The sequence below is a fragment of the Poecilia mexicana genome, unplaced genomic scaffold (assembly GCF_051168715.1).
Source record: "Poecilia mexicana isolate PSO_F unplaced genomic scaffold, ASM5116871v1 scaffold_1, whole genome shotgun sequence".
In the NCBI taxonomy this organism is placed as follows: Eukaryota; Metazoa; Chordata; class Actinopteri; order Cyprinodontiformes; family Poeciliidae; genus Poecilia; species Poecilia mexicana.
The window spans coordinates 8,194,107-8,219,872 of NW_028263370.1; the positions used below are offsets into that span (position 1 = coordinate 8,194,107).

Sequence of the window (25,766 nt, forward strand, 5' to 3'; positions counted from 1 at the left end):
TTATCGACTGAGAACAAACTGGTAAACACGCTGATTGTACTCTCTCAATTAAACGGCACTCTGTGCAGTCATGATCGACCACCTGAGCGAGTACATGAAGTCTGCTGCTACATTTTGCTTGAGGATGCAGACGCAGCAGCTTTCTCCTCTCAACAGGTCACCTTTCAGTAACCAAACCTTCAGCTCCTGCTGCTTGAGAAATAAGTGTCAAAGCGCATGTAAACACGCTGCTCACCTGACTCACGCAGGCTCTGAGAAAAAACAAACCTGTATGCAATCAATATGCATCAAGTAGTGGAAGAAAAACAGCTGAAACAAGTTCACTTAAAGTGTATAGAAACTACTTTACAATTGCCAACATTTAACAGCTAATCAAATCCACACAAGAAAATCAACTGCTAACAAGCAGAAATGTCATGTGAGCATCATATATGTGGTGGTGTCTTTCTGTTGCAATGTGTCTTTAAGGTTTTTGCTTGAGAAAAAAAAAACTTCAAAAAATGTCAACAAAATCAGTTTGATCTTCTGTTGTTAGGCTTAAAAATGCCAAAATACTAGTAGAACAACACAAGTTTACACACCCTGGTAGAATTTGGGTGTTCAGGTAATTCTTTTCATAGAAATTAAATATAAATGTTTCTTTTCTTTTATGAAACATGTTTATTTAAAGGTTTGCTCTTTTTGAATCATGTACTGCACCTTTTTTCTTATTGTTCTAGAGTAAAAAAATTTAAAACACTTGACCCAGACAGAGAATAAATGAGTCCTCTGTTTTAATCTGTTGTCATAGGCACAAGTCTGCCTAATTTTAAGTGTAAGCACAAATATATCTTTAAAATCAAGGTGCTTTTAGTTATCTTATGACACCCATTTAGTTTTGCAGCCTTTGCCCTGACTAGAAGACATACAGACTGCCCTTCCTCACTTTTTACTTTAATCTCTTTACTGCGCATGAATTTGTAAAAAGTACTTATCCAATTTGAACTTTTTCTCATCTGTTATGTTAAGACAAAAATAAAGTGGCTGATAATGTGGAAGCAAAAGGGAAACAATGGACATAGAGTTTTAGAATTATTTGTTTTCTGGCTGTGCACATCCAGACACTCACTTTTGGATTTTGCCTGAACCATTTATGGCCCAGACATGGACCCATAGTTCCAAAGCACCCAACTGAACACCAAACTTTCCAAATATTAAAAATACTTAAATATTAAACACACTGAAATAGTATTTTAAAATAGTACCATAATAAAAGTCAGGGATTTTCACATCTTTTTTGCTTTTCTTATTTAGCTTATTAACAACAAAAAATTCTCTTTAAAGCTACAAACTTTCCTTGAGTTCTACCAAAGGAGGTCATCATCCTGCCAAGTCATGGATAAGACTGCCTTGGTCTCAAGTCTTATCCAGATTTTCTTCCAGAGCTTTCCTTTATTCAAATCTGAGCAGCTCCCAAGTCCCTGCAGTAGAAAAGCTACAGCATGATGCTACCACCCATATGTTTCCAGTCAATACAGATTGTTCTTTGCGATATTGCTGACAGTAATATTGCTTCAACAATAAACTTGCAATTTTTTCTCCAGCTATAGTTTAGAGTTGTGCCATAGTCACCCCCGCCCCCCTTAACCCATTATCAGAATAGGGATTAAACTATGCTTAGTGGTTGTTCAAGCTTGGGACACGTTTTTCTGCTTTAAAATTTTCCACACCTTTATCCCTGAATTTTCTGGTGCGCTATTTGGTCTTCATGATTGATTTCTCTGAAGCCTCCAGAGAACAGCGCATTTATACTAAAGGTAGTTGAACTGGGTTTTATTTAGAGCACTCATAATAAAATGGGAAGGCCTCAAAGGCATGCCACACTCAGGAGATTTTTTTTTTATTATTTAATTTTGTTATTTTTTCCACTTAACAAGTTGACAATTGAGTGTTAATTCGTGTTGGTCTGTCAGTTGGTATGTGTTTGTTTTGGTGCGTGACAGGAAACGGCGCTGACGTTTTACGGCAGCTTCGGTGCATTCTGGGTCTAACCCAACATGGCTGCGCCCTTGCTGAAGTGCTGAAGAAGTGCCTCTCCGGAGATATTCTCGGGTCTGTGTGTAGTTTTCAAGAAAACCTTCAAGCCAAATCAGCTTCTTGGGTCGCTGGTTTGCAGGACAACCCCGCGGGACCCCCGTCATCGATAAGTGTGGCCGTCTCTTCGCGTGGCTGTGGCAGACTGTCCGTGTGAAGATGGGCCTCGTCTCCAGCCCCGTCCCATAGCAAAGAGCCCCGGGGAGAGGAACCGCAGGTTCCCCTGCAAACACGCACCCGTCCAGCTCGCCTTTGACGGGTTCGACCTCCTGTACCGGCTTTGGACGCTCCCCTACAGTTTCCTGACAAGGATTATCTGCGCCACCGTGTCTGTCATCGTCCGGAGACGGAGAGCTTCTTCCCCATCCAGGGTTGATAATCTCGCCGCACCAAGGTATGCATCTGCACTCTTCGCTAACAACACTGTGCGACATTTCTGCATATCTGCTTCTGCTCATTTATCTCTCAGCTCGTGTTGCTGTATGATCCACACGGAGGGGTTTAAAATAGCGTTTGGACAGCTGATAGCGGCTGTCAGAGCAACACCGGTGCGGAGCAGCTGTTGAGTTAGCCGGCTAGTGGAGCTAACTGGATGCAGCCTGCAGCTTTTGTTTGGCAAAGTTTTAGCAGGAGATGATCATTGGCACATATGACCCCCAACAGCAGGGATCTCACATGTGTCTCGGACAGCCGGAATAACGTCATGACATCTTCAAGTTGTATTTGCCTGATAGAAAAATGGGAAACAGATTACATTAAATTATTTATCTTAAGATTGCTGAAGTCATTTGACAGAAAGTTTTCTTATTAGGTGTGACCACCAACAAAGTCTTAAGTTTTACAGACAAGCTTTTAGGTAATTTATGTATTAACAATTGGTCTTTGGTATTACTTAAGTTTTTTTGATGGTTTATCTTCTTTGGTTTTCTGGCTGCCATTTGAGGTTTCTGAGGTCAATTCTCTTCTTTAATGTTTCCATGTTAAATCCACATTTTGTATTTTCACACCTATCTACTTCCACTCTGTCTCTGATAACTAATCATTTCTAATGTACTTTCACAACTAACAAATGCTGTTCGTTTTTCATCGTCACAATGTCCCCACCTAATCTCAATCAACTTTATGATCTTGGTCACATTAATAAATATCTGTTACTGGCATAAATACATTATTATTTAAGTCTTTAAAAAAATAGCATCCATGCAGCTCTTTGTGATTATGGTATTGCACATTAATATTCAGCAAACAGTTGTGGTTTCATATATTGTGCAACTCTAATAGTTGAAATATATATTTCTAATAATTATGAAGAAAATAATCATGGGGCAACATTGCAATGCTTGGATGTGTGATGTTTAGTTTCTAATGAAGACAACCTGCGTCTATAGTTTTTATGGTTTCTGTTTTTACATTCAAGAGAAGCAGAGGAAGCAAATCGTCTGTAATAGCAAAGCATTACAGACAATTTGCAACTTCGGTCCCAGAATGCCTCTGTCCTGCAGTTTTTGGATGCATCCCTGCTCCAACACACCTGATTCAAATGAATTGTTAATGACTAGGCCTTTGCGAAAGCTGCTGATATTGCTAAGGAGGTAATTCAGCTTTTTGAATGACCTCGCTACATGCATATTGAGTCTACACATATCTAGACTCAACATCAATTCAGGAATTTTATGCCCCAATGACTCATGTGGCTTCATAAAAAAAATTCAGCCATTAATGTCAATAGAAAACATTTCATCCATGCTCAGAAAGACCTAGATACAATTTCATACAGTATATGATTGACGGGTTAGTTGGTTGTGTGATATTTGTCCCATTTTGGACGAGGAGTTTGCAAAGCACTGTAATTGTGAGCCAAATGTTGGTTTGGTGTCAGTTGACATTTTTATTTAAGCAGGAGGTTTTATAATATGACTTTATCATTATATAAACAATGCGAGGTTGTAAAGTCAAAACTCAGCAGACAGTGGTAATAACTTTTATTAGTGTGCAAATATTTTACATTTAGACTGCTTGAGGTCATTTCTAAAGCAAGCTGGGAAAATGTGACACTGTGAGCCAAGAGATGAGAATAAGCTGAAAGAACTAAATTACTTTAAATATTCCTTTCTAATAAATGTGGACAATTTATTAGAAAGGTTACAATTCTTTGATACAGCAGCCCCTCAGTAAGAAATTGTATCCGCATTATTTTTTTAAATAACATTTAATGATTCTTCAGGTCTGGCTTCTGTAGCATTTTTTTCAGAATTAATTTTAAAGGCCGTAAATTTCTAAAATAATTTCTTTTAAAAAAGAGCTGTGTTTAAATACCGAGTCCTGCATTTCTTTTCCTTGCTCAGAAGAAAGGCAGAAAGTTTTTGATTGGCCAAAAGGTTTAGTCTGCAGTCTTATCTTAACCTTTAAATTCCTGTCTTTTTCTGTGATTTTTACTTTGCGCCATACTTCAAAGGATCCATGACCCAGCTGTGATTACGTTCAGATTTGACAGATTTATTATTAGTGATCCACTGTCCAGTTTAAACAGCTGTATGTTGACGTGGCTCTAAAGTCATTTTAGCTCCGGCCTTGTTGTGCAATAATGTCCTTTAGCCTGGTGGTTTGTTTTTAGCACTCACATGCTTTGTGGTGACTTCATGTCAGGAAGCTCGTCCAAGTTTTGACTGAATAACAGATACTGAAATCAAATTTCTGGTAAATATTTAAGTATTACGTCTGTTTTAATAGGGATTTTTTAGAGGAATACTAACATTTGGTTTTAGGTGAAGTGTGGAAAAGTGGCCACAGCAGAGAATATGATTGGGTCTGTCCAGATCTGGCACCAGCAAACATCAAGTCTATTTTAATCATACTTTTGACTTATTATTCTTATGCTTATTTACTAAATATACATATTCTAGAACTGTTCTATACACAAAAGCTCATCCCATTTGTTGGCTTTAACTCCATACAGGGCCCTGATGAAAATGGACTCAGATTTGCTTCATTCCCCGGCTGTGGGGCTGACTGAGGAAGAGGAGGCAGACATGAATGACTGGAAACTTCCTTTGACCTTCATGAAGAAAAGGCACTTGGAGAAGATCGAGGGCTCCAAGGCGTTGGCACAGAGCTGGAGGATGAAAGACAGGGTAAACCTTTAGCTTGTTAATGTCTGCATCGAGCCAGCAGGGCCAGAGAGAGAAGCTGTTTTTACTTTTGAAGGTTTCATTTTCATTTTCAGAGAGCAACTCTGAAAAAGAGGAATTCACTAACAGATAATGATAATTTACTGGTTTAAACATCTCTGAAACTAAAAGAAACAAACTAATATGCAGATATGGTAGTAGTATTTTCGAAATTCAAATTACACGTTTGGGTTTCGTCCGCTACTCAATCTGGAACAATAAACAACATTTTTTATGATGGATGGAGACAGTGAGACAGTCTGTATTACTGGGATCTTATTGAAACTTAATCATTTTATCAGTAATTTCCTTCCTCTACTTTGTTGCATGATATTTTTGATTCAGATTTTTATTATTAAACTTTACATAGTATATTAGTTTTAATAACAAAAGAAACGTGGTGCAGGTGGCATGGTGGGTAGAGTCAGAGCACAATGTACTGACACCGTCATCCTCAACCCTCTCACCAGAGTCGGATGGCGGCCACAGTGTAACATTGAACTGGCATTGAACTCTCTTGTTAATTCTCTTTAGTTGGATCTGAAGCTTTTTAACAATATAGATAAATATTAACATTTTATTACCACTGTAACGTATCTTTTAATCATCATCATCATATGTCCAAGAAGACAGCAAAATCTACAAGAGAGTGGTATGGTTTTGAAATAGCCCAGCCAGATTTGAGTCTGACAGAACATGTTGAATGCTAAAATTGAATCAAAATGGGCTTTACTAAAGTATAAGTTGAGTTTTTTGCACAGTTACTGTAAGTCACTTAGATTTTTTTAAAAGAAATTTCAGATTTGTCCTTCATTTGTTTATTTTTCTGTTGATTCTTTCAGAGTAAATGTAACGATGTACTGGGAAAATGTTTTGAAATAGTCTTTTTTTGTTTTTTACGGAAACTTGGCAGTTTATCAAGGATGAGTAGATTTTTCAGAGCCAGAATTTATAATTGCATGACTAAAATAAGTAAACATTTTTAATAAAATGAGCACCAACCGCAGAGTGAAATCGTGACATGTCGGAACACTTTTATTTCCCTTTTCTCTGTCAGACCTGAAACTGCGATATCTGTCTGCTCTGCAGTAGCAAGGTTCACCTACCTGCGCCTTGGAGGATCACTAATTGCCGTGTTCTTTGTTCTTTGCTATGTCTCGGTCTAAAAGCGCTTAGCTTTTGAACTAAGATCGACAGATACCAATAATACCTTTGGAATTAGCATTTGCAAGGGCGGTGGTGTTATTGTCCAGTCCCACATGTGTTCGTTCCATCAGTTAAATTAAAAGTTTCTGTCTGTGTTTAAACGGATAGCTCTTCTTCACCAGGACACTGGCTCATCATTGTCTTTCTGCTTCGTTACTAAAGTGCTAATTCATTTCATTCTGCTGGAGGCTACCTATCCAGCGTTTTAAAGGTGAAACCTCATAGCTCTCCTTCATGATTTGTCGTTTGATCCACTGCTCAGCTACTAACTCGATTATTGAATTGCCTCTCTGCTACGGGGTGCTACCATTATAATGATGGCAAGTGTCACTTAGTCATACATGGCCCTGAAAACTCTTCACCTATTGTAGAAATTCAGCCGATATGAAAATTTAACACGCGCCTGCTGTTAGGACACGAGCTGAATTAAACGACACGGCACCCGCAGAAGTGTCGAGCTCAGGGAAAATGAAGATATCATTAAATGTGAGGCCGCTATTGATTCAAAAGAGGTAATAAAGGCAGAGGGAAATTGACTTTCCTATCAAAAAGTTATGCTAAATCTACTCTGTAACATTCTTTCTTTTTTTTATTGCTCGGGGCATTTTCAGACCACAGACCTGCATTTATTAACCTGTGAGAAGTCGACACATTTCTTGAAAATGTGGGGCTGGGTGCGCAAGAGCTTTTTATGCAAGAGTGATTTGAGTTTGATTTAACGAGTAAATGCAATAAGAGTGCTCTGAAACTGTTCAGATGTTTTTTTTTTTGTTTTTTTTTAAAAGACGTTTGAGATGTTTTTGAGAGGACACATTTGATAACAGAAAACCTAAATGACGATCAAGGCCGGTGGGTTGTAATTTTCACCTTTTGGTTTTGCTGTTGTGATTCAGGCAAACCTCCCACAAAAAAGTTTTTTGCTTTTTAGAGTTTGGACTCGGTTATCAGGAGAATATGCTTATGCTCTGGCTGATTTGAAATGATGGCTATTATCTGCAAGGGCTACTATGTCTAGTGAAGTGATAAACTAGAAGTTAAGCCTGGTGAGAGCAGCGTGCAGCAGAAGGCTTATGAGTGGGCTTTCAGTGATGTTCTGCACTTTGGGAAATCAAAGGTCTCTCAGACACACACAGAAGACGACTCAGAGGTTTTACCATTACTTGCCTCATTGGTCAGTGTTGTCTATATTCCCCTGTTAGGCTTGTAGAAAAACAAACAAAAAAAAAAAGCAATTGACTTGTCTGTGCATTTGCCGCGTTGGTGTGTGAGCTGCTTGTGCTGAAGCATGCCTGTGTGTGCACTTGCTGAACTAGTGAAAGCAATTCTGAGAAGAGTTTTCAGTCAGAAAAGCCGAACACTATCAGTGTTGTGCAACAGAGTCAAAGGTCAGCCCTAATTTCAGCTGAGAGTGCGGGTTTTAATAGAAAATATCAAGTAAATGTTGATGAAGAATCGAACTATGTATTGGGGATATTTTTTTTCCGAGTTTAAAAGAAACCAGCATAATGAACTGATTATGTTAACTTCTGAAGATCACTTTGAATCTGTCTTTTTCTCACAGTAAACATGGCTGAAAGATTTCACATCAAACCAGAAGCATGATTGATCTCAGCTGAAGGTTGTTACAAACTGAGACATTTTGGCTCTTTGTAAGATCACCTGCTACAGTCTAGCAGTCTCTGCTGTGGCGAATGTTTCCATCACTGCCACCCGGTTTCTTTCCTTTGCTCTGCACTGGGCGTTGAAGTCAAGCCACCGCTGTCATGGTTCTGGGTTAACTAGTGAAGTAGAGACAAAACTGAAATGATCATTTTCATCAAAGTGTCAGTTGGTTTTATGTATTATATAGATGAAGCGCTGTTTGTTTATCCAGATGCTCTTAAGATTTAAGAACGAGATCCTCTAATTAGACGTCTGTTAGCTGCTTCTCTGCAATAGTGTGTATTCCCTAGTAAATGTTGATTATTTACTAGATTTACTAAGATTTGAAGAAGGTTGCAAACATTTCCAAATCTACCATGTTCCATGACAGAGGTTTAAAGTATGAGAGAAAAATACCCTAAGCAATCTTGCTCTACTGCGCTCAGCCTTCCTGTTATCCGCTCACTCTCTCGGCTGGCGACTGAAGCTCTAAGAGTTTTGGGTAAATAGGCGTCTCGTTGTATGAACAGGCGTTAAGACACCGCCGAATGGCTGCTACAGGAACTCGAGGACTCAACACGACATAAAGCTCAAAAAAGTTGATTTTGCATAATACTCCCCTTTTGAGGCATAAATAATAGTAAGCACAATTAGTTTTGAGGAGAAGAGGAAGCAAACAAGAGGTCTGTAACACTGAATTCGTCCACTATCATTGTTTTAGAAAGAATAGGAAGGGGTATCCAACTCACATTTTATGTGTAGTCGTTGATGTCAGCGCTGCACCCAACCTCCTGTGGTCCCACAATGCTGGCTTTATTTATGACGGCGCAAATTGTCTTGAGCTGCCTGAGTGGTGATTTAAGAACGGCCAGAGGCAGCTTTAGCAGGGGCTCGTTTTTCTTGCCGTATTGCCAAACTGCTATGAAAGTGTCTGGGTGACGAGCTCCATTCAGCTGTGTGTGCTTGTAGATCCAATTAGATGATTGTCTTTGACACAATACCCATATTCAGTTTTATTTTTGCTTTAGTTATTTATTGATTAAGCTGCTCGTGAATGTAACAATATGCAATTGTTTTTAAAAGGGGTCAAATCAAAGGAATGACTTCAAAATTTATGTGACGATCTGACCCTGAACAAGAAAAAAACCTTGAAAAAGCCTAGAGAGCAAAATTAAAGATAAAGAAAGAGGGCTTGTGTGCTTGTGCACACCAGTTGCTTGGCATCACTCTTTCTCTTCAAATTTGAGGAATCTTTCATTTTAAAAGCTAATTTAATTGAGACAGCGAGAAGAAAGAAAAATCATCCATATTGATTTGAAATGCTGCTTTGACTCCATGTTAAGTCTCAGTTTTAATTGTTCTGTCTTGGATTATGCAGACAACACACACACACACACACACACACACACACACACACACACACACACACTACACGACCTAATTAAATCCGATTGTCACCAAAAGTTTTGGTCGGAAACTATCATCCTTGTCCCTGATGTAATCGGTGGCAATGCGTTACAAAGAAACACATCTTCCCACATTTGAAGTGCAGTCAGTTGCAAAAGGACTTGGGGAGATTGGGGGATTGTCAGTGTGTAAGGCACTAAGACCTGGAACCATTGTTAGACACATGTGTGACCTCCAAGCCCTCAGGCAGCACTGCATGAGAAACCGTCACACTACCAGAATCAATATCGCCAGAGGGGCCCAACTGTACCTCAGTGAGGCCCTACCTCACTACACAGTCCATCACTGCATCGAGAAATGTAACCTAAACAGAGCTCTGCTCCACATAAGGAGGAGGAAAGCTATTTACCAACACTTCAACAATGAGGTAGCTGCTGGAATCAGAGTGCAGATTAAATTAGAGAAAGATTGAACAGTCATCATAACAGAAAAATGTATGGAAAATAAAGGAGTATCACACATCAGTCTTGTAGAGGTTAATGAGTTTTAAATGTAAAGTTGGTTAGTATATAGTCCCAGTAATTAACCAGATATTTAACTGACTAATACAAGTTGGTTTTTGAACCTGGAAATCTCTGCTGAATTTATTGAATTTAATTTATTTATATTATTTCTTGAGTCTAGTTATAGAAATTAAAATAAGAATACATAAAGGTAATAAATGCTATTCTCATTTCCTTAAAATATATATATCAAACTATTTTAACAGCAGTAGATATTAGACAATGTTGTAGGTCTTTGTTCTGAAAGGTTTGTTATTTTTTTACTTCAAGTGTCAGTTACATGTTTTGTCATGTTTGTAAATGTGAATTGTTAGTTAAACTTATTACTTAATTTTCTTAAACACACAGACATATTTCCAGCAACCACAGGATGTGCCTTTCAACATGGTGGTTTAAGAAATGAGAAGCAAATGTAAACCTTGATTTGAAAGTAAAACTGCTCAGATTCCTATTTTTTTTTATTTCCGATGGGCTTAAGTTTATTGGTACCAAATTAAAACTGCCTAAGAATATGTAATTAGCTGAGCATGATCTCATTATTTTTCTGTTTTTTTTCCCCGCTTCTGCATCTTCAGGTTGTTTATCTCTCGGAGCAACAGGAGCTCATTTAGAGCTCGCTCACTTTCCTCTGTTCTTGCTTTCACACATGTTGTTTCTACCTCAGAATAATGAAATCGATAGGTCATCAATATTCAGCCCATTGTAATAATGTGGAAATGAGGCCGGTGGTCTGTGCTGCATCATTAGTTGAATTCAATCGGGTTCACAGAGTTCATTAGGCAGTGTATGGACTTCCAGTCACAGGGACACAAATGTATTTGCAATTTGCTGATAATAATTAGATAGTAGTGATTTTTATATCTGCGTGTTGCGTTATAGCAGAGAGTGTTTGGGTTTTAAGCGGCGAGAGCTTCAGATCAAAGCAAGTTCCCGTCCTGCTGAAGAGTTGCTGAGTAGAATACTGAATGCAGCTCTGACTCTGGCTTTGATGGTCCTTAAATTATGTATGCTGCTTGGTGAAGCTTGCACATTTTATACCTCTGTAGGATTTTCATAAATTGTATTGTTTGCATGACTCGGACCATTTTTAAAACTTAGCATAGTCTTTCCTCGGTCTTCTTTGTTAACGGTGAGATGTGCTCCCGGTCTGTTTGCCTCTTTGTCAATTTGTGCCCCTATTTTCATAGTCTGGGAGCAAACTGGTTCTAGTTTCGCACCAGCTTTGTGTGGCAGAACCAGAGTTCACTGTGATAGAGACACAAAGATGCATTGTAATCAGTTTTGTGGAAAAAGCCCCTGAGCAACCTCTCGCAGGGAGATTTGGTTAATTGGATATTTTAACACAATTTCACATTTTGTTCTTTGTACATCCAAAGATGTACAAAGAATACATCTTTGGATGTATGGGGTAATAACCATCTCCCTGAAAGATGAGACTGATCTGGTGTTCTTACATATGAAAATAATGGAGTCAGTCTTTAGTTTTTGGTTTAGTTTGGCCTCCTTAATTCCCTACTTGTGTCGTAAGGAACTCTCAAGACAATAAAATACGTTTTGATTTTATTGCCCGATATGTCCATGATGAAGGATTCCTGAGTTGTTCCTTTGCACTGTGACCACGTGCTTGCCCAGTAATGAATGGAAAGGGACAAAGTCACTGCCTCCATGCAGAAAGCTGGTTTTCCTTAAATGCATACATATATATTTTACAGACTGACATAATAAACTGATCTAAACTGATTACGTGGGACAGTTGTCATATAAGATGCTTTGAGATTACATTTTTTATGTATAAATTAACATATCTGCTCTCATAAACTTTTATTTATATGCTGATTTGCAGGTTTGGCCAATGAGCCTTTGGCGTTTCTCCTCTGTGAATTTTACATGAGCATAAATCAAGCCTGATTTGGTTAAACTGGTAGAAAATGGTGGGATTAAACCCAGATTTTTCTCATTTTATGCTTAATGGTGTCTTTGTCAGCTTCAGTCCAGTTTTTCACCTGCTCCTGTTTTCTGCTAGTGACAGAACGAGTCGGGAAGATCGATGTTCACCACAGGTTTAATAACCTTCATTCACTGCCGACCCGATAAATGGATTAATCAGGAGTCATTGATCGGCCAGCGGGCCCTGATGCGGGCTGAATGGGAGTCTAAAAAGGCCCCCGAGGGAAAAGGCTGGGAAATCCCCCGGAGTCCCATGTCGTTATTAACAAGAAGAGCTCTGCATCCAATTTTAATGCACAGGACTGAAGCAGAGACTCAGATGCATACACACACAAAATTGCAGCTGCTAGAAGAGTTTTCACTGTTTTTTTTTTTGTTCTCTGCGTTTTGTTGCATTTTCTCATTCATGATCTAGTTTTCTTGTTTCAGCCATTCAAGACTGAAATGATCAGGCCATTAAATAAGCCACAATCTTGTTCTGGGTCAAGTGGTGGTTAAATCCCAGCAGATGAGCCTCTGCATACATTTTAGGGAAGGTTTCCTGCTCCTCAGGTTGGGTGACAAAAGTTGGTAATAAAAGCACAGAGGGAGCACACAGCACACCATTGTGGCACCATTTTGCTTATATGCAGGCAGGATAATCAAGAACAAGATGAGAGTGATTTAATCTGCAGCTTGCTAACAAGAATGTGCTTTGTTTGGTTGCCTCCTATTTTGGCTGAGCTAAACTTTCCTTATCACGGATTTGATAATGAACACGCATGCATTTTGTAATTTCTAGTTTAAAATTTGAAGCACTTGGATTGATTAAACTTTAAGCAGACAATAGCAAAACCGTACGTGCTAACAAGTATAGGTATGTTAGATGAATGTGATCAGTTTTGAAAGTATGGCTGCACAATATTAGTAATACTTGAAATTGGGATGTTGATATAATACTGTGTTGAGGGTATTGATCCCAACTGACCCATATTTTCTACCACGCATACTTTCACATATCAGTCACTAAGATTACCACCATTATTAGTTATGAAGGTCTAGTACAGCTGATTCTCACCTGCATAACACTGATAGAAGACATTGTGCTTTGTCGAGTGGAGTTTATGCATAGAAAACAACAGTGCCTTGGGTTTTCCATATGTGTTATAATGCAGTCCATATTTTAATGCAGGACCTGAAACCAGTGGGAGTTCCAACCAAATGAAAACACGGTCGGGCAGATTCAGACACCCTCGAGAGGAGTTAGGCTTTTAGTCGGCCCATTTGGTCCCAACTGTTTTTGAAGAAGATAAAACATCTTAAGAACAAGTGGGAAGAGAAAGAAAAAGTCATCGGCGAAAACCAAAGATGGCTTCATTAACATTTTCTTTATCTTGAGGTGGATTCTGATGTCATAACCATAAAGGAGACACATATATTATACCGTGACATTGATTATATGACTTGTAGTTTTCACAGATTTGGAGGAACAGCAGGTATATTTTTGAAATATACCTGCTAGATGTCATCACGTCAAATGTGCTATATTTGTATTGTTAGCTGCCATATATTTTAATTCAGCATTTGTTGCTCATTTACAAAAAGATAAATGTAGCTCTGGAGATCTTGTATTGCCACAGCAGACCTAATTCTTAGAATTGCATAAAGTTTAAGGATGAGATTACCTTTCTTCATTATTTCACCGCTCACACTCAGATTTGTTATTGATTTAAGTCAATTTTATGCTCACGGTCACTTCACCCCACTAAATCAGCAACGATTTAAATCTGACAGCTTCTCTCGGGGCACAAACTGTTTTATTAATATAAGCTATGAAGGCTGACGACGGCCCTCCTGTTTGTGTTGTTTTTGTGTGCGTGTGTCTGTATTACGGTTCAAAACAAACAAGCGTATAAATCAATGAGAATAATGTGGAGCACATCTGTGTGCTGTCATACTCAAATGCCACGTTGGATTGTGAAAAATCCCACATTTATCTGCTGTATCTGAGTGCAAATGAGAATCAAATGTTTTGTAAATTACCTCTGTCAGATGCAGGATCAAAATAAATAATGTAATCAGGGCTGTTTTAATAGGATTTTGACTATCTTCCTGTAGTGAGCCACTTCATCGTAATCATAATTAACATTGTTGTGGTGCTGGGCCTTCAGTGATGTGACTGATGTTTGGTGAGTTATCAGGTTTTTCTGGCATTTGCTGGCTCAGATTAACGTAAAAAGGGAAATGACCTTACAATTTTCCCAGCAGTTTGCTTTGACATTTTACCTGGAATGACAGAAACATCTCTCTTTTCCCTCTGGACTTCCGGATCATATTTCTCCAAACTGTCCTGCCATTTTCAGATGGTGTATTTTAAAGGGCAAATCTCATGTTTTTCTTTCTTGTTAAACCACATCTTTTCTCTGACAGTGTAAGCTTGTAGAGTGCATAAAACAAAATTATGGACCATTTTTTGGCATGTAACGCTTTAATTTAAAAAAACAGAAACAAACTTTTTTTTTATTGTTTACAATAAACACAGAGACATCTGGGTTTTGAGTTCTTCTTTCTACTTTCTGTTTGCAAATGACAAGAACTGCCACTATATAAATCAGGCATATTTTCACTTTATACTGGTGACAGATAAAATGGGACTTGAAGTGATTGGCGAGGCCCAGCAAACCTTTTTCCTTTTTCCTTTTTCCTTGTCAAAATAAGCAATAGATCAATTAATTGCACAATAAATTAGAATGAACTCAATAATTTTAATTTGCATGCATGTTTGTTTTCCTCCTGTCTGTATTTCGACCAGAGTGGATGACAAAAGGCTTCACTCTAGTACATCTCGACTGACCCCTTCTCTTCTTGTTTCTTTTAGCTGAAGGATGAGATCAGTGATTAATATTTTTGAAGAGCAATTTTGTTCACAGAGACTTCATAATGCATTTAATTTATTATTTTGGTTGTGTTTGGGGGGGGTTTGTTTCAGTTTCACTTATTACTTTTGGTTATGTCGTTAGTGCTATTGGACATTTAAAATGTCTTCCAGTTCCAGCTCTACTTGGTCTGTAGAAATTATAGTTTTATTGATATTTAAGAGGATGTACTTGTATTATTATGCCATAATTATATTAGTTGAAAATGGTCCCAAAACAATGTTATCGTCTATCGCAATAATTTCTGGGACAATTTATTGTCGAGCTAAGAGGCTATATTTCTTTTACTGTAAAAATGATAAAAATTATTTTACCCTAAAGATGTACATTTTTCAACTTTCTCAGGTTTTATGTTAAAGGGTGCCAAGCAAAGTTTTCCATTTTTATAACTTTACTGCTAGCGCACACTTGCACCAACTTTTATATAGTAAGATGCAACTGCAGAGGCATTTGTGCATCACTTTTTAGTTGTGTAGCTGTTTCCTTTGTTTCAAATGTTGGACTTGAAAACTGTCAAAGAACTTTCCATTCATGAGGATAGGTCTTGACATTCACTGTGCAGGGAAGAAAAGGGCATGGCGTGAAAAAAAAAATCAAGCTTAAATGAATGAAGTGATGTAATCTACTGTGCCTTTGTGTATAAGGCTGCATGTACATGTCAAGTGTAACCCCGCTGAGTCCCACTGGCATACTGACCTTTTAGTCATTTGGTGGGAAGACACAGGGGGGCTTAATTAGTTTCACAATAACAGGCCTCCAGAACCTGCTCAGCCAGAAGGTTGCACATAACCCACAGCAGACATGCAGCACATGCTCAGTGGGTCTACAATACGGTGTTTGTAAAAGGTCGCCTGGCTGTGCTGTTATGACCTACATATCAAAGTCATCTTTAAGTTATTAGCTAGTAATGGTACCAGAAAACGACCGGGAATGTTGCAATGATAGTGGTCACCAAACGCATCATTCTTTCTAATTATGTTCTGTTTTCAATAAAAAGAAAATAGAGAATACACAAACTGAAAGGCAGCAATAACTTCCATCCAGGAGAGAAACACAGCTCAACAGAGAAGCGTTGAGCATATTTAGTCAAAGTAGCAATAGCCCTTGCATGTCCCTGTAAAACCAAACAGCTGCACTGAGCTAGGAGTACTTTCTATTGGCAAGGAAAACAAAGAGCGTAAACATGGCTATTTCCACCATAAGCTCTGTGAATGGTGACAACCAGGATTGAGAAACGGCTAAATGAAGAAACACTTTGTATGACAAAGAGGGGACATGTAGCTAACGGCAACAATAGTTCTGTCAGTGGTACTGTCCAAGAAAGAGACACTTATCAATACAGAAGCAATGATGCAGAAAAACTGGGAGCACCCAAAGTTCATAGCAGGTGGTAGCCCTGTTAAGGGAGACAGTTAAACACAAGTCCCTGATAAGTATACAGTCATAACAGAAAAGATGAGAACAAATATTATCTTTCCTGATTAACTTTGATAAAACCCTCATGAACTCACATCTGACTTGGCAACATTTATTATCAAATAAACAATATTGTGTGGACTATAAATCAGTTTCAGTAAATATACAATCAGTATTGAACCAGGATTTTCATAAAAAGTGTTTGGTGTGTCCTGAAAAATAAGAACTTGACTGAAATATTGATGTCTTAAAGCACTAGACAGCAAAGGAAAAATTATACTGCATTCAGACAAGCAGTTATTGAGCATTGCAAAAGAAACATATTTTCATTTCTGTTTTTAAAAGTCTTTTTCTATAAATGCAGTTCTTTCACATCTGTTCATACAGGTGAGTGCGAGTTCAGCTCTTTAGGTAGGTGACCTGATTCAGGCTCATTAGGAGCTTCAGGATGAATCCACACAACGTCAAAAAGCTCGACGTCTGTCGTGACACAACGGAAAGGGTTTCAGGTGGTAATGGCTCTCTGGTACTTCAATATTTAATTTGCGCAGCAGGGAACCTAAGCCGCCTGCCAGGGGCTGGTGATGTGTGTCAGGATTGGCAACATAACCCACAAATCAATGTTTACTTTATTTCATGTTCAGGTTTACGTCTTTACTCACTTCCTGCCTTAGTGTTGGCGTATGTGGTGCTGCCAGTAAATATGCGTAAATATGTGTTATACTTTTCTGTTTTGATATTTATAGGTTCAATCTGTATTTCAAAAGTGAAAGCAGATAAAAGACATATTAAAACTTTGGTGCAAAGGTATTCTAGAGAAATTTAGTTACAGACGTGGTTTCTTAGGAGAGTTTATTTCTTAAAAGAAAAGTGGGGCTTTTGAAAACTATCCAATTTTTGACAGGATTACATGCTTTGTGTGTGTGTGTGTGTGTGTGCGTGCGTGTGTGTGTCCCTACAGATGAAGACGGTGAGTGTTGCTCTGGTTCTGTGTCTCAATGTGGGAGTGGACCCCCCTGATGTGGTCAAGACATCCCCCTGTGCCAGGCTGGAGTGTTGGATAGGTGAGTATATCCTTCCTAATAAACATATAAATGAAAAAAAAAAAATCTACTTTTCAATAAAGATTGAGGTGCTCTTAACAGAAATTCAAATTTGAGACAGGTGAAGGTAAAAAAAAAATCTAAACGATGAGAAATGGGGCATTATCTTTGCAAGCCTAAATCAAATGACATACAAAATAATCAAATTATGAAATAACTGAAGAGTTTAATGCTCTCCATTTAACGGCTAGTTGATCACGTTGAAAACTGCTAAATGTCAACAAGAAGTGACATTTAGCAGCTTGTCAGATTATTCACATCCAGGGACGTCTTATTCACCGATGCTGGGGAAAATGCTAGATCTCTATTGGCATGAATGGAGATCTAGCACTTTATCACTTCTAAATCTGTCCCGTATCTCGTAATATTTTAATCTTAAGGATATTTTTGAAAATAATACCAGAAAGAAACAGAAGCTGTATCCTAAATTGTCCCATGAGGTGCAGTGGCTGTGCTGTGCTGAAAAGTTTGATGGTTCAATCCTCAGCTCAGGCCGTTTCTCAAATGAACCATGGTCATCCATGAGCCTCTGCAGTCTTGAAAAGTATAGGAAAGGATTAAACATGCTTTTATGATTTTCGTATGTGAAAGCTGTTTGACTTAGAGGCTTTTTACCCGTTACCTTTTTAGGAAAGGATGAGAGTATATGCATTTAAGAAAGGATGAAAGTTTAATCGCACTAAATAAAGGCAGTGGTTTTCACATTGACTAACTCTTTAATGTGCCAAGTCACTTATTGAGTTTCAGTATTTTAAATCTTGTAATCTGACTGGAGACTCATTGAAAAATCAGAACTTTTAACAAATTTAAATTCATGATGAACTGGGACGGTGATTTCTAAAGAGTGTTTTAAGCGCCAAACAAAACAATAAACCTGCTATTTTTCTGAGTTTTCATTAGCAAAAGAGATTCTTCTAAAGGCTTTTAGATTTTAAAATAAAGGTAATATAAGTTAGTCCAAATGCCATCATGAAATCATTGTCTGAAAAGCCAGTTTAAGCATTGGGTTGTTTCAATCTTGGAAAAATAATCAGACAAAGCAAATCACCAGATCCCTCATTTCTCCTAACTGGAAATGTTCAGCCATTGTTTTTTCTCTCCTGAGATTGAGTGAGATCGAAGCAGAAGCTCTGCTCCCTAAGTTAGACAAACTTTCTCTGCAAGGATAGTTTTCCTATTTATTGCTGTAGTTTGTAAGAAAGTGTTTACTAATATTAGATGGTAAGAGCAACTGCTGTCCTCTAAAATGCTCTGCAGTCCTCTAAAATGCTCTGCAGTCTTCGACTCCTCCCATGTGAAGGAGCTGTATTTGAATAAACGAACTTTGAAATGTTTTAATGTAAACATGTTTTTGTGAAAACTGCTTCAGAAACCATCACATAATCACAGTGGTGGTTTTTGAAGTGCAGTACAGTTTTCAAAGACCCTAATATCAATTGCTAGGCTCTATACATCTATAACTATAAATTATTTTGTAATGATTTATACAAAATATACGTCTAAAATACATATATGTCTACAAGTAACACGAGCAGTGCAAAGCAAAAATGTACAAATCCTCTGAACTTATTTCCACTTTACAACATTCACTACGGGAAATTTCAATGCATTTTCTGAGATACACCAACACAAACTATCAGTTTGAAATGAAAAGAAAATTATTCTAGTTTTTAATTTGTTTGTATTCACCCCTTTTACTCCCATACTCCTAAATAAAATCCAGCACAGCCAACCACCTTCTACAGGTATCTAATTAGTTAACACAGTGTTTGTAGCGTAATCTCAGTTTAACTCCAGCCTCATGGAGACCAAGAAACACGGCAGGCGGTTTAAAGCAGGGTTCAGAGAGCACCGTGAAATGTTTAATCGGTTATCTGAAAATAGGAGTCTGACACAACAGCAAAAACAAATTAATCTATCATATCTCTTAAGCATATTTGTGATTCACACAGGCTTACTAACGGATGATTTTCCACTTGCTGAAAACAGTTGAACGGACGGATGTTTAACATTTATTCTTTTTCTCAGTGCCATATGTTGCGATATCCTGATATTATTTTTAAAATCCCTCAATTTTGTTCTACATTTTTAATGCCAAAACTGTATTTCCCTAACACTCACACCCTGAATGTGGAAGCTGTAATTATGTCTGACTTGTCAACCTCGATTTTACTAGTATTTTTTTTTTTGTCAAGGTGTGACGGTTTTGTGCAGCTGGCCTGTGTGGGTGCGAGTCAGAGGTGGCTGTGTGGTTTCACCGTGTTTGTTTTTCTTGTCAGATCCTCTGTCAATGAGTCCACAAAAAGCCCTGGAGACCATTGGGGCAAACTTGCAGAAGCAGTACGAAAACTGGCAGCCCAGGGTGAGTGGAGAAAGCCTCCTTATTATACTGCCATATATATATATATATACCACACACACCATACATTAATGGATTCTGTTGTTCGCCATCCATATCCAGCTGGATGAAACCATGTTTCATTGATGGTGAAATGAAGCACAATAACTATCAGATGCATTTTTTGTCTCATATCATCTACATTTCTCCACTACTTTTGCCTGAGTTGTTTTTTTTTCTTGATGAATTGCTCATCCCTTGGAGGTTTAATTCTGTCCGCCATCTTTTAGAAATGTGAACCCGATTTATATGTTTTATATAGTTTTGAGATAATTGGCAGGCTATTTTTTTTAATTATTTCAGACAAAGGACATTTCTCTTATCTTTTATGCTTCCCTTTCATGTTTTTCCAACAAAACAACAACACAGAAATGTGTTTACATATTTAAGTTGATACCAGGTGATATTTTTTTGTTTCCCCCATTCAATTATTTCATTTTCTAATTATTTCACTTTTTGGAATTCAATTTATAAAGGTGTGAGTTTGTTACTTACCTACGGCTTTACTGCTATGTTTAGGCAGTGGTTCTAAGGATACTTTATAAAATTGTGCTTTATGTGGTTCACAGCACAGCATTACGGTGCATCTAATTCAATAAAAAGTCAAATATTTTAGAAATCCGTTAAATTGTTAATCATACTATGTGGGTATTATGTCTAAAAGTGCCAACTTTTAATGCTTCCTGCTATATTTCTCAATTCAGCTTTCTTCATACACACCATGCAGTTGTTGTGATTGTGGCTTACTACATAATACTGACAAAATAAAAAGTGTTATGGACCTAATGCATTGAATATTGTGTTGCATTAAGTAGGATGAAAATACTTTGTCTTACTAATATTTTTTCCACTAATAATACTGCCTCAAAATCTGTCATTAGTTCAATTTGACAAGGCTTGATTTGATTTGATTTGATTCATAAAGCTTCAGTATCAAAACACACATCGTCTTGTTGGGTGTGTTGCTGCAAAGCTGTGGAGCTGCTAGAAATAGAACACGTGGCTGTTCGGTGTGATGGCTTAGAAGAAAATGCATAAGGTAAGAGGAGGTGGAGGAAGAACGACTCCAGAGATGGAGCCGCTAAAGAAATGTGAGCTCGGGTTTGGTTGATCCCAGAGGTCAGCAGCAAATGGTGGTAGGAGCCCGGGAGGAGGAGGAGGAGTGGGAGGGTGAGAAAGCTGTTCCCGTTTCCAGCCCGAGGATTCAGAGCTCTGCAGCATCACGACAAAGAGCCGATTTCGCCAACACACCTTACATAAAGTGTTGACAAAGCAATCAATTACGCTGCGGTTATTACCCGCTTGTCACAGCGGGGCAGAGGGAGGGGGGTGGGGGGCATTTTTGTTGTAAGTAATAGTACATGAGTTGAGTTGGTAAACATTATACCTGAGAGCAAATTAGCATCCATTATTTTTGCACATTTCTGTGTACAGCCCATGGCGGTTTTTGGTAGCAGTGTTGTTTGCAGCAGCTGAACCGTTCAGAGTTTAGTTTTGCCAGCTCTGCTGTCACGAATCTTATGTCTATGTTTGCTGCAGGGCTCGAACATTAACCCTTATGGCCAGAAAACAGAAAGAAAAGCAATCTCCATCCCAGCTGCCCACTCACTTTTTCTACCAACACTTCCTCCCGCTCTTTCGTCCCTCTTTGTTGTTCGCTGACCTCCGTTTATCATCATTTTTTCCTCAACAACATAAAAATATTTTATTTTCAATGAAGGCTCTCGTGTCCATCACAACAAATATTTTTGTTTTTCTATCTTCCGTTTCTATGAATTGTTTTATTCAGTTTTTTTTATGTTTTGCTGTTGTGGCAATTCTTGATTTCACAAGAGATACTTTAATGAAAATACTTACTGTGTCTCTCAAAAGATAATGAAGATATGTAGGAGTAGTATGATTTCAAAAAAGACCTTTTCTTACAAAAAAAAAGGCAGATTGAACATAATTTGTGCTCTTCTCAATAACTGAGAGGAGAAAAAAAATAAAACATTATTGGCATCGCAGCACTTTCCATCTCTAACCTCAACAGCCGTGTTAGTGAACAGTTAGGCAGGTAGTAAAATGCCAGCGGAGCTGAATGGCGCCACGTGTGCCAAGATTGTGATTGGTCTGTCACTGACAGATGTGGTGGTGCTGGAGCTTTCACGACTGGTCGTGGTAGAGAACCCTTTCCATATGGAGATCCCTCACTGCGTTTTCAGATTGCTGGGGTTACCCTGGTAACCAAATATTCAGCTGGTTGCTTTGGATGCATTGCTTAGATTTAGGCAGATTTAATATGGACAGTATCGGTCCATCTGTCTCTTCATTCGGTCCAGGAATACAGACATACAACTCTGTATTCACTCTGTGGCATCCCAGGTGATTCCAGGCCAAGGGAGGGGATTTACAGCCCGTCTAGCAAGTTGTGGATCTGCCCCAGAATGTTGTCCCAGTGGGGTGTTTCCAGAAAACCTTCAAATGCGTACTGATCAAGACATTTCAAGGGGCAGAGGGTTGGATCGGCTCAGAGTTCCCACCGGAGAACAGAGCTGCAGTGTCATCAGTGTGAGGCCGACCGATCCCACGGAGGGAGATTACTTCAGCTTGTTTACGGGATCTTGTTCTTTTGGTTTTGATCCATATCTCAGGACAAACTGGTAAATCAAGAGCTTTGCTTCTTATCTCAGCCCTTTCTTTATTACAACAGACTTGAATTGAGCTTGTGTCGTTTCAGATGTGGCCCCTGTCCATCTGTCCATCTCTTGCTCTGTCCTTCCATCGTTTGTGATGAGACATGAAGACAGGCCAATATCTTGGATCAGACCCAGAACTAAATTACTATTCATATGTTCAAACTGATTCACATCATCTGCATCTGAGCTTCATTTATTCTTCCTTTCTGTTTTTCTTTAATTACTTTTGTCTTTTATTTTGCTTTATTAAAATAAAGACGGTGCTGCCCAGACAGCCTTTGCAATATCTTCGCTTTCATTTTATTGTTGTGCATTCTACCTCAACCTGCCTCAGCTGCTTTCTCATTCTCTTTTAAACCTTACTTGTTCACTTTCATATTATCTGTGCTTGTCACCCTTCTCGTCTCCTTCTCAGCCGTCTGCTATTTGTTTGGGAATCCTTTTTCAACTCTTTCCTCCACAATTGTTGGTTGTTATCTCTTAAGATAAAAAGCGACACGCTTGTCTTGCCAGATCGCCTTTTCAAAGCCAACGCAGTGTGCACAAATTGCTGAACATATTGCAGCTGCCAAACAGGTTTAATCGGAGTGTTTTTTTTTTTTTTCTGTATTTGTGTGGTGGCTGTATTCAGTTCTCCTGCCTGGCTGCAGCCTGCAAACCCCTGCTGTCCTCTCAGCTAACGGCCTCTGCATTATGCATCGTCGAGCTGGGCTTCAAAGGCTCGGCCTCCCCCGACTTTTGAGCTTTTTCCATCACCAAAGAAAACCCAAATTGAGATCTGGTGTAAAATTTCACTGTGGTTTAAGATGATGCAATGATGACAATGCATCTTAAGGGGCTTTACCGCCCATTTTCAGTTTAGAAAGTGAATATCGATTTATTTATTTTTTCTCTTTTCAGCATGGTATAGGTTAGAAGGTGGGATGCACTGCATGGAACCCTTTAATTTATGTTCGCATCCGATTGTTTATGGTAGAGGTACAGCTTACAAAGTGGAAATATGAAAATATTAATCGTTCTAGCTGTTTTACTTTACTTCTTAGCTCAATGGTGGGGTTTTATTGAAACAGATCTGTCTTTTTAGGATCTGGACAGATTACTGTCTAAGAGTATTATATGCAAGAAACCCAACAGAAAAAGAGATATTAAAACTGTTTTGTTGCACAGCATTGTATTTTCCAAATGCAGCTTTACTCAACCCATCAGTTTTCTGCTAGAGGTTTTTAGTGGAAACTGAAATCTATACATAATAATCTGTATCTGAACAGATGGACGCTGATGTGAATGTTGTAAATAGGAAAAACTGTATTGTTTTCAAGTGTAGTAATCCTAAAATAAATGTTGATTATGTAACTCAGTCAGTACAGGGGAACTTCCAGAAGGCTGGATGACTTCCAGATCCAACATTGTAGGACATTTGTTCACTTCCAGATTTGTCACTGTCCGTGTGGCCTTACTACCAGAAATTTATAGAGCTTGTCAAATGTAGTTAACCCTATTGCAACATCTTGTTGTTTACAATCTTCATTTATAATCTAATAGATGCAATTAGATTATTGTAATACACTGTTTTAAGAACAATGTTTTGAATTTCAGTGTCAATCATGCAGAATAATCGACAATGTTGTTTCCCCTCCATCGCACAGTTGCGAACCAAGTGTCTTTAAAGTCTTCCTGTACTCTGAAAATAGTATTGGGTGTGTCGAGACTATTTTTACGGCCCAACTCTGCATTTGGTTTCATACATACGCATTCAGATTGGCTTGAAGCTGCTGGAAAGGATGCAGAGCAGGAGGGTACAACACAGGAGGCCAGGATGTGACTCAGTGAATGAACAGAGACTTTATATATACAACACCCACCATTCATTAGGCTACTTCTTTATTCTGTTGAGGAGGATAAAATATCGTTGTTCTCACCGAATTGTCAGTCCAACAGTAAGGACAGAGTGTGGGCACTGGTGTTTTTAAGGACGATGGGGCAAATTGGAGGCGGGTGCCATCAGCAGCGGACTCTTAGAGGATTTCAGATACGGCTTAAAAAACACTCGTCTCTGAAGGCATTTCTGTGTCTGTGGAAGTCATCTGACTCACTTTGCTGCCTGTCACCAGGCCTTTTCTTCTCTGCTCTGATGATTCATGTCACGTTTTCTTATTTTTTTGTTCTTCATAATTGAGAGCCTGCCTCCCAACCCAGCCATAACAGAAATAAATTTAAAGTTTTGCTGTTTTTCTTTTTTCTAAAAGTTTCAGCATTACACAACTTTCATGAATACAGGAAGGTCTGTTCACATCAAATGAAGGATGTCTGGTGGAGAAGGGGGTGGGGGTGGCTTTCAGGATCTCTCATCAAATAAAAGAAGGAACTTTCCTTTTTTGGTACTTTAATAAATCATTCAGTTTGGTCTCTGGGATAAGTTGCAGTAATTGATCTAATGTTCCTTGCAAGCATTAAAGTTTTGACTTAAGTTTGCTTATTGGGCACTCACTGGTACATGAGACAGCATTGACCAGCGTTTACAGCTTTATAGAGCTATATTACAATTCTGGTTGGAATAAAACTAAGCTTGTTATGTAAATGGCAAATTTTTGAATATATTTCCAGTGCTATAGGTGGAGAGATACAAGCATCATTTGTAAATCAGCTATCTTCAGGTTGGCTAATTTTCAAGCTTAAATGAGCTCAGTATACTTGAGTTACTCTATAAAGAGCAGAACAAAAAGGTTTAATTTACTACATCAGCATGTACCTTTGTTTTGATCAGTGTAATACAATTGAAATGACAGATAGATAGATAGATGTTGTTATAAGTGTAATAATCAATGTTTTATTTTAGCTGCAGTAGTAATAATTGTTGCTTTGTATTTTTACCTTTTAATGTAGATACCCTGGTCTTGCTAAAATATTTCTAGCCATAGCTTGTAGTTTTATCTTAAACTACACAAAAATAGGTAAAAAGCCAATGAAACAAGAACATGACATAATGACATGCCATTATTTTTAGACAGATTCAGCAAAAAAAAAAAAAAAAAAAAAAAAAAAAGGCAAATATTTAATTTGGTTAACGTGAAATCATCTCAGGAACCTTAATTTGAATGTCATGACCCAAAATAGGGCCCTGACTCTTTCACTTTGGGAGCTGCTGAGTCGTGTGACTTGAGGCGGGCGGTAGGAAAGTTCTGATTAACGTCTGCTCAGATCACAGCATCGATTTTGACAGATCTTGTACAGTAAGTGGCCCTGTTATCACCT

The 25,766-nt window shown here is 38.3% G+C and overlaps 1 protein-coding gene across 4 annotated transcripts in view; it reads left to right on the forward strand.

The window, feature by feature from the left end:
- The first annotated feature begins 1,627 nt into the window (after nt 1–1,627).
- The window catches only part of rptor (regulatory associated protein of MTOR, complex 1), a 143,173-nt gene continuing 119,034 nt past the window's right edge, over nt 1,628–25,766 (forward strand). For 3 of the 4 annotated variants that reach the window (XM_088003681.1, XM_088003691.1, XM_088003684.1), the window contains exons 1-4: nt 1,628–2,467; nt 5,030–5,204; nt 17,297–17,399; nt 19,718–19,800. In XM_088003681.1, coding sequence (XP_087859807.1) covers nt 5,037–5,204; nt 17,297–17,399; nt 19,718–19,800 — 354 coding nt within the window. In that variant the 5' untranslated portion in view covers nt 1,628–2,467; nt 5,030–5,036. The remainder of the gene's footprint in view (nt 2,468–5,029; nt 5,205–17,296; nt 17,400–19,717; nt 19,801–25,766) is intronic. The other variant, XM_088003697.1, reaches the window with a different exon arrangement.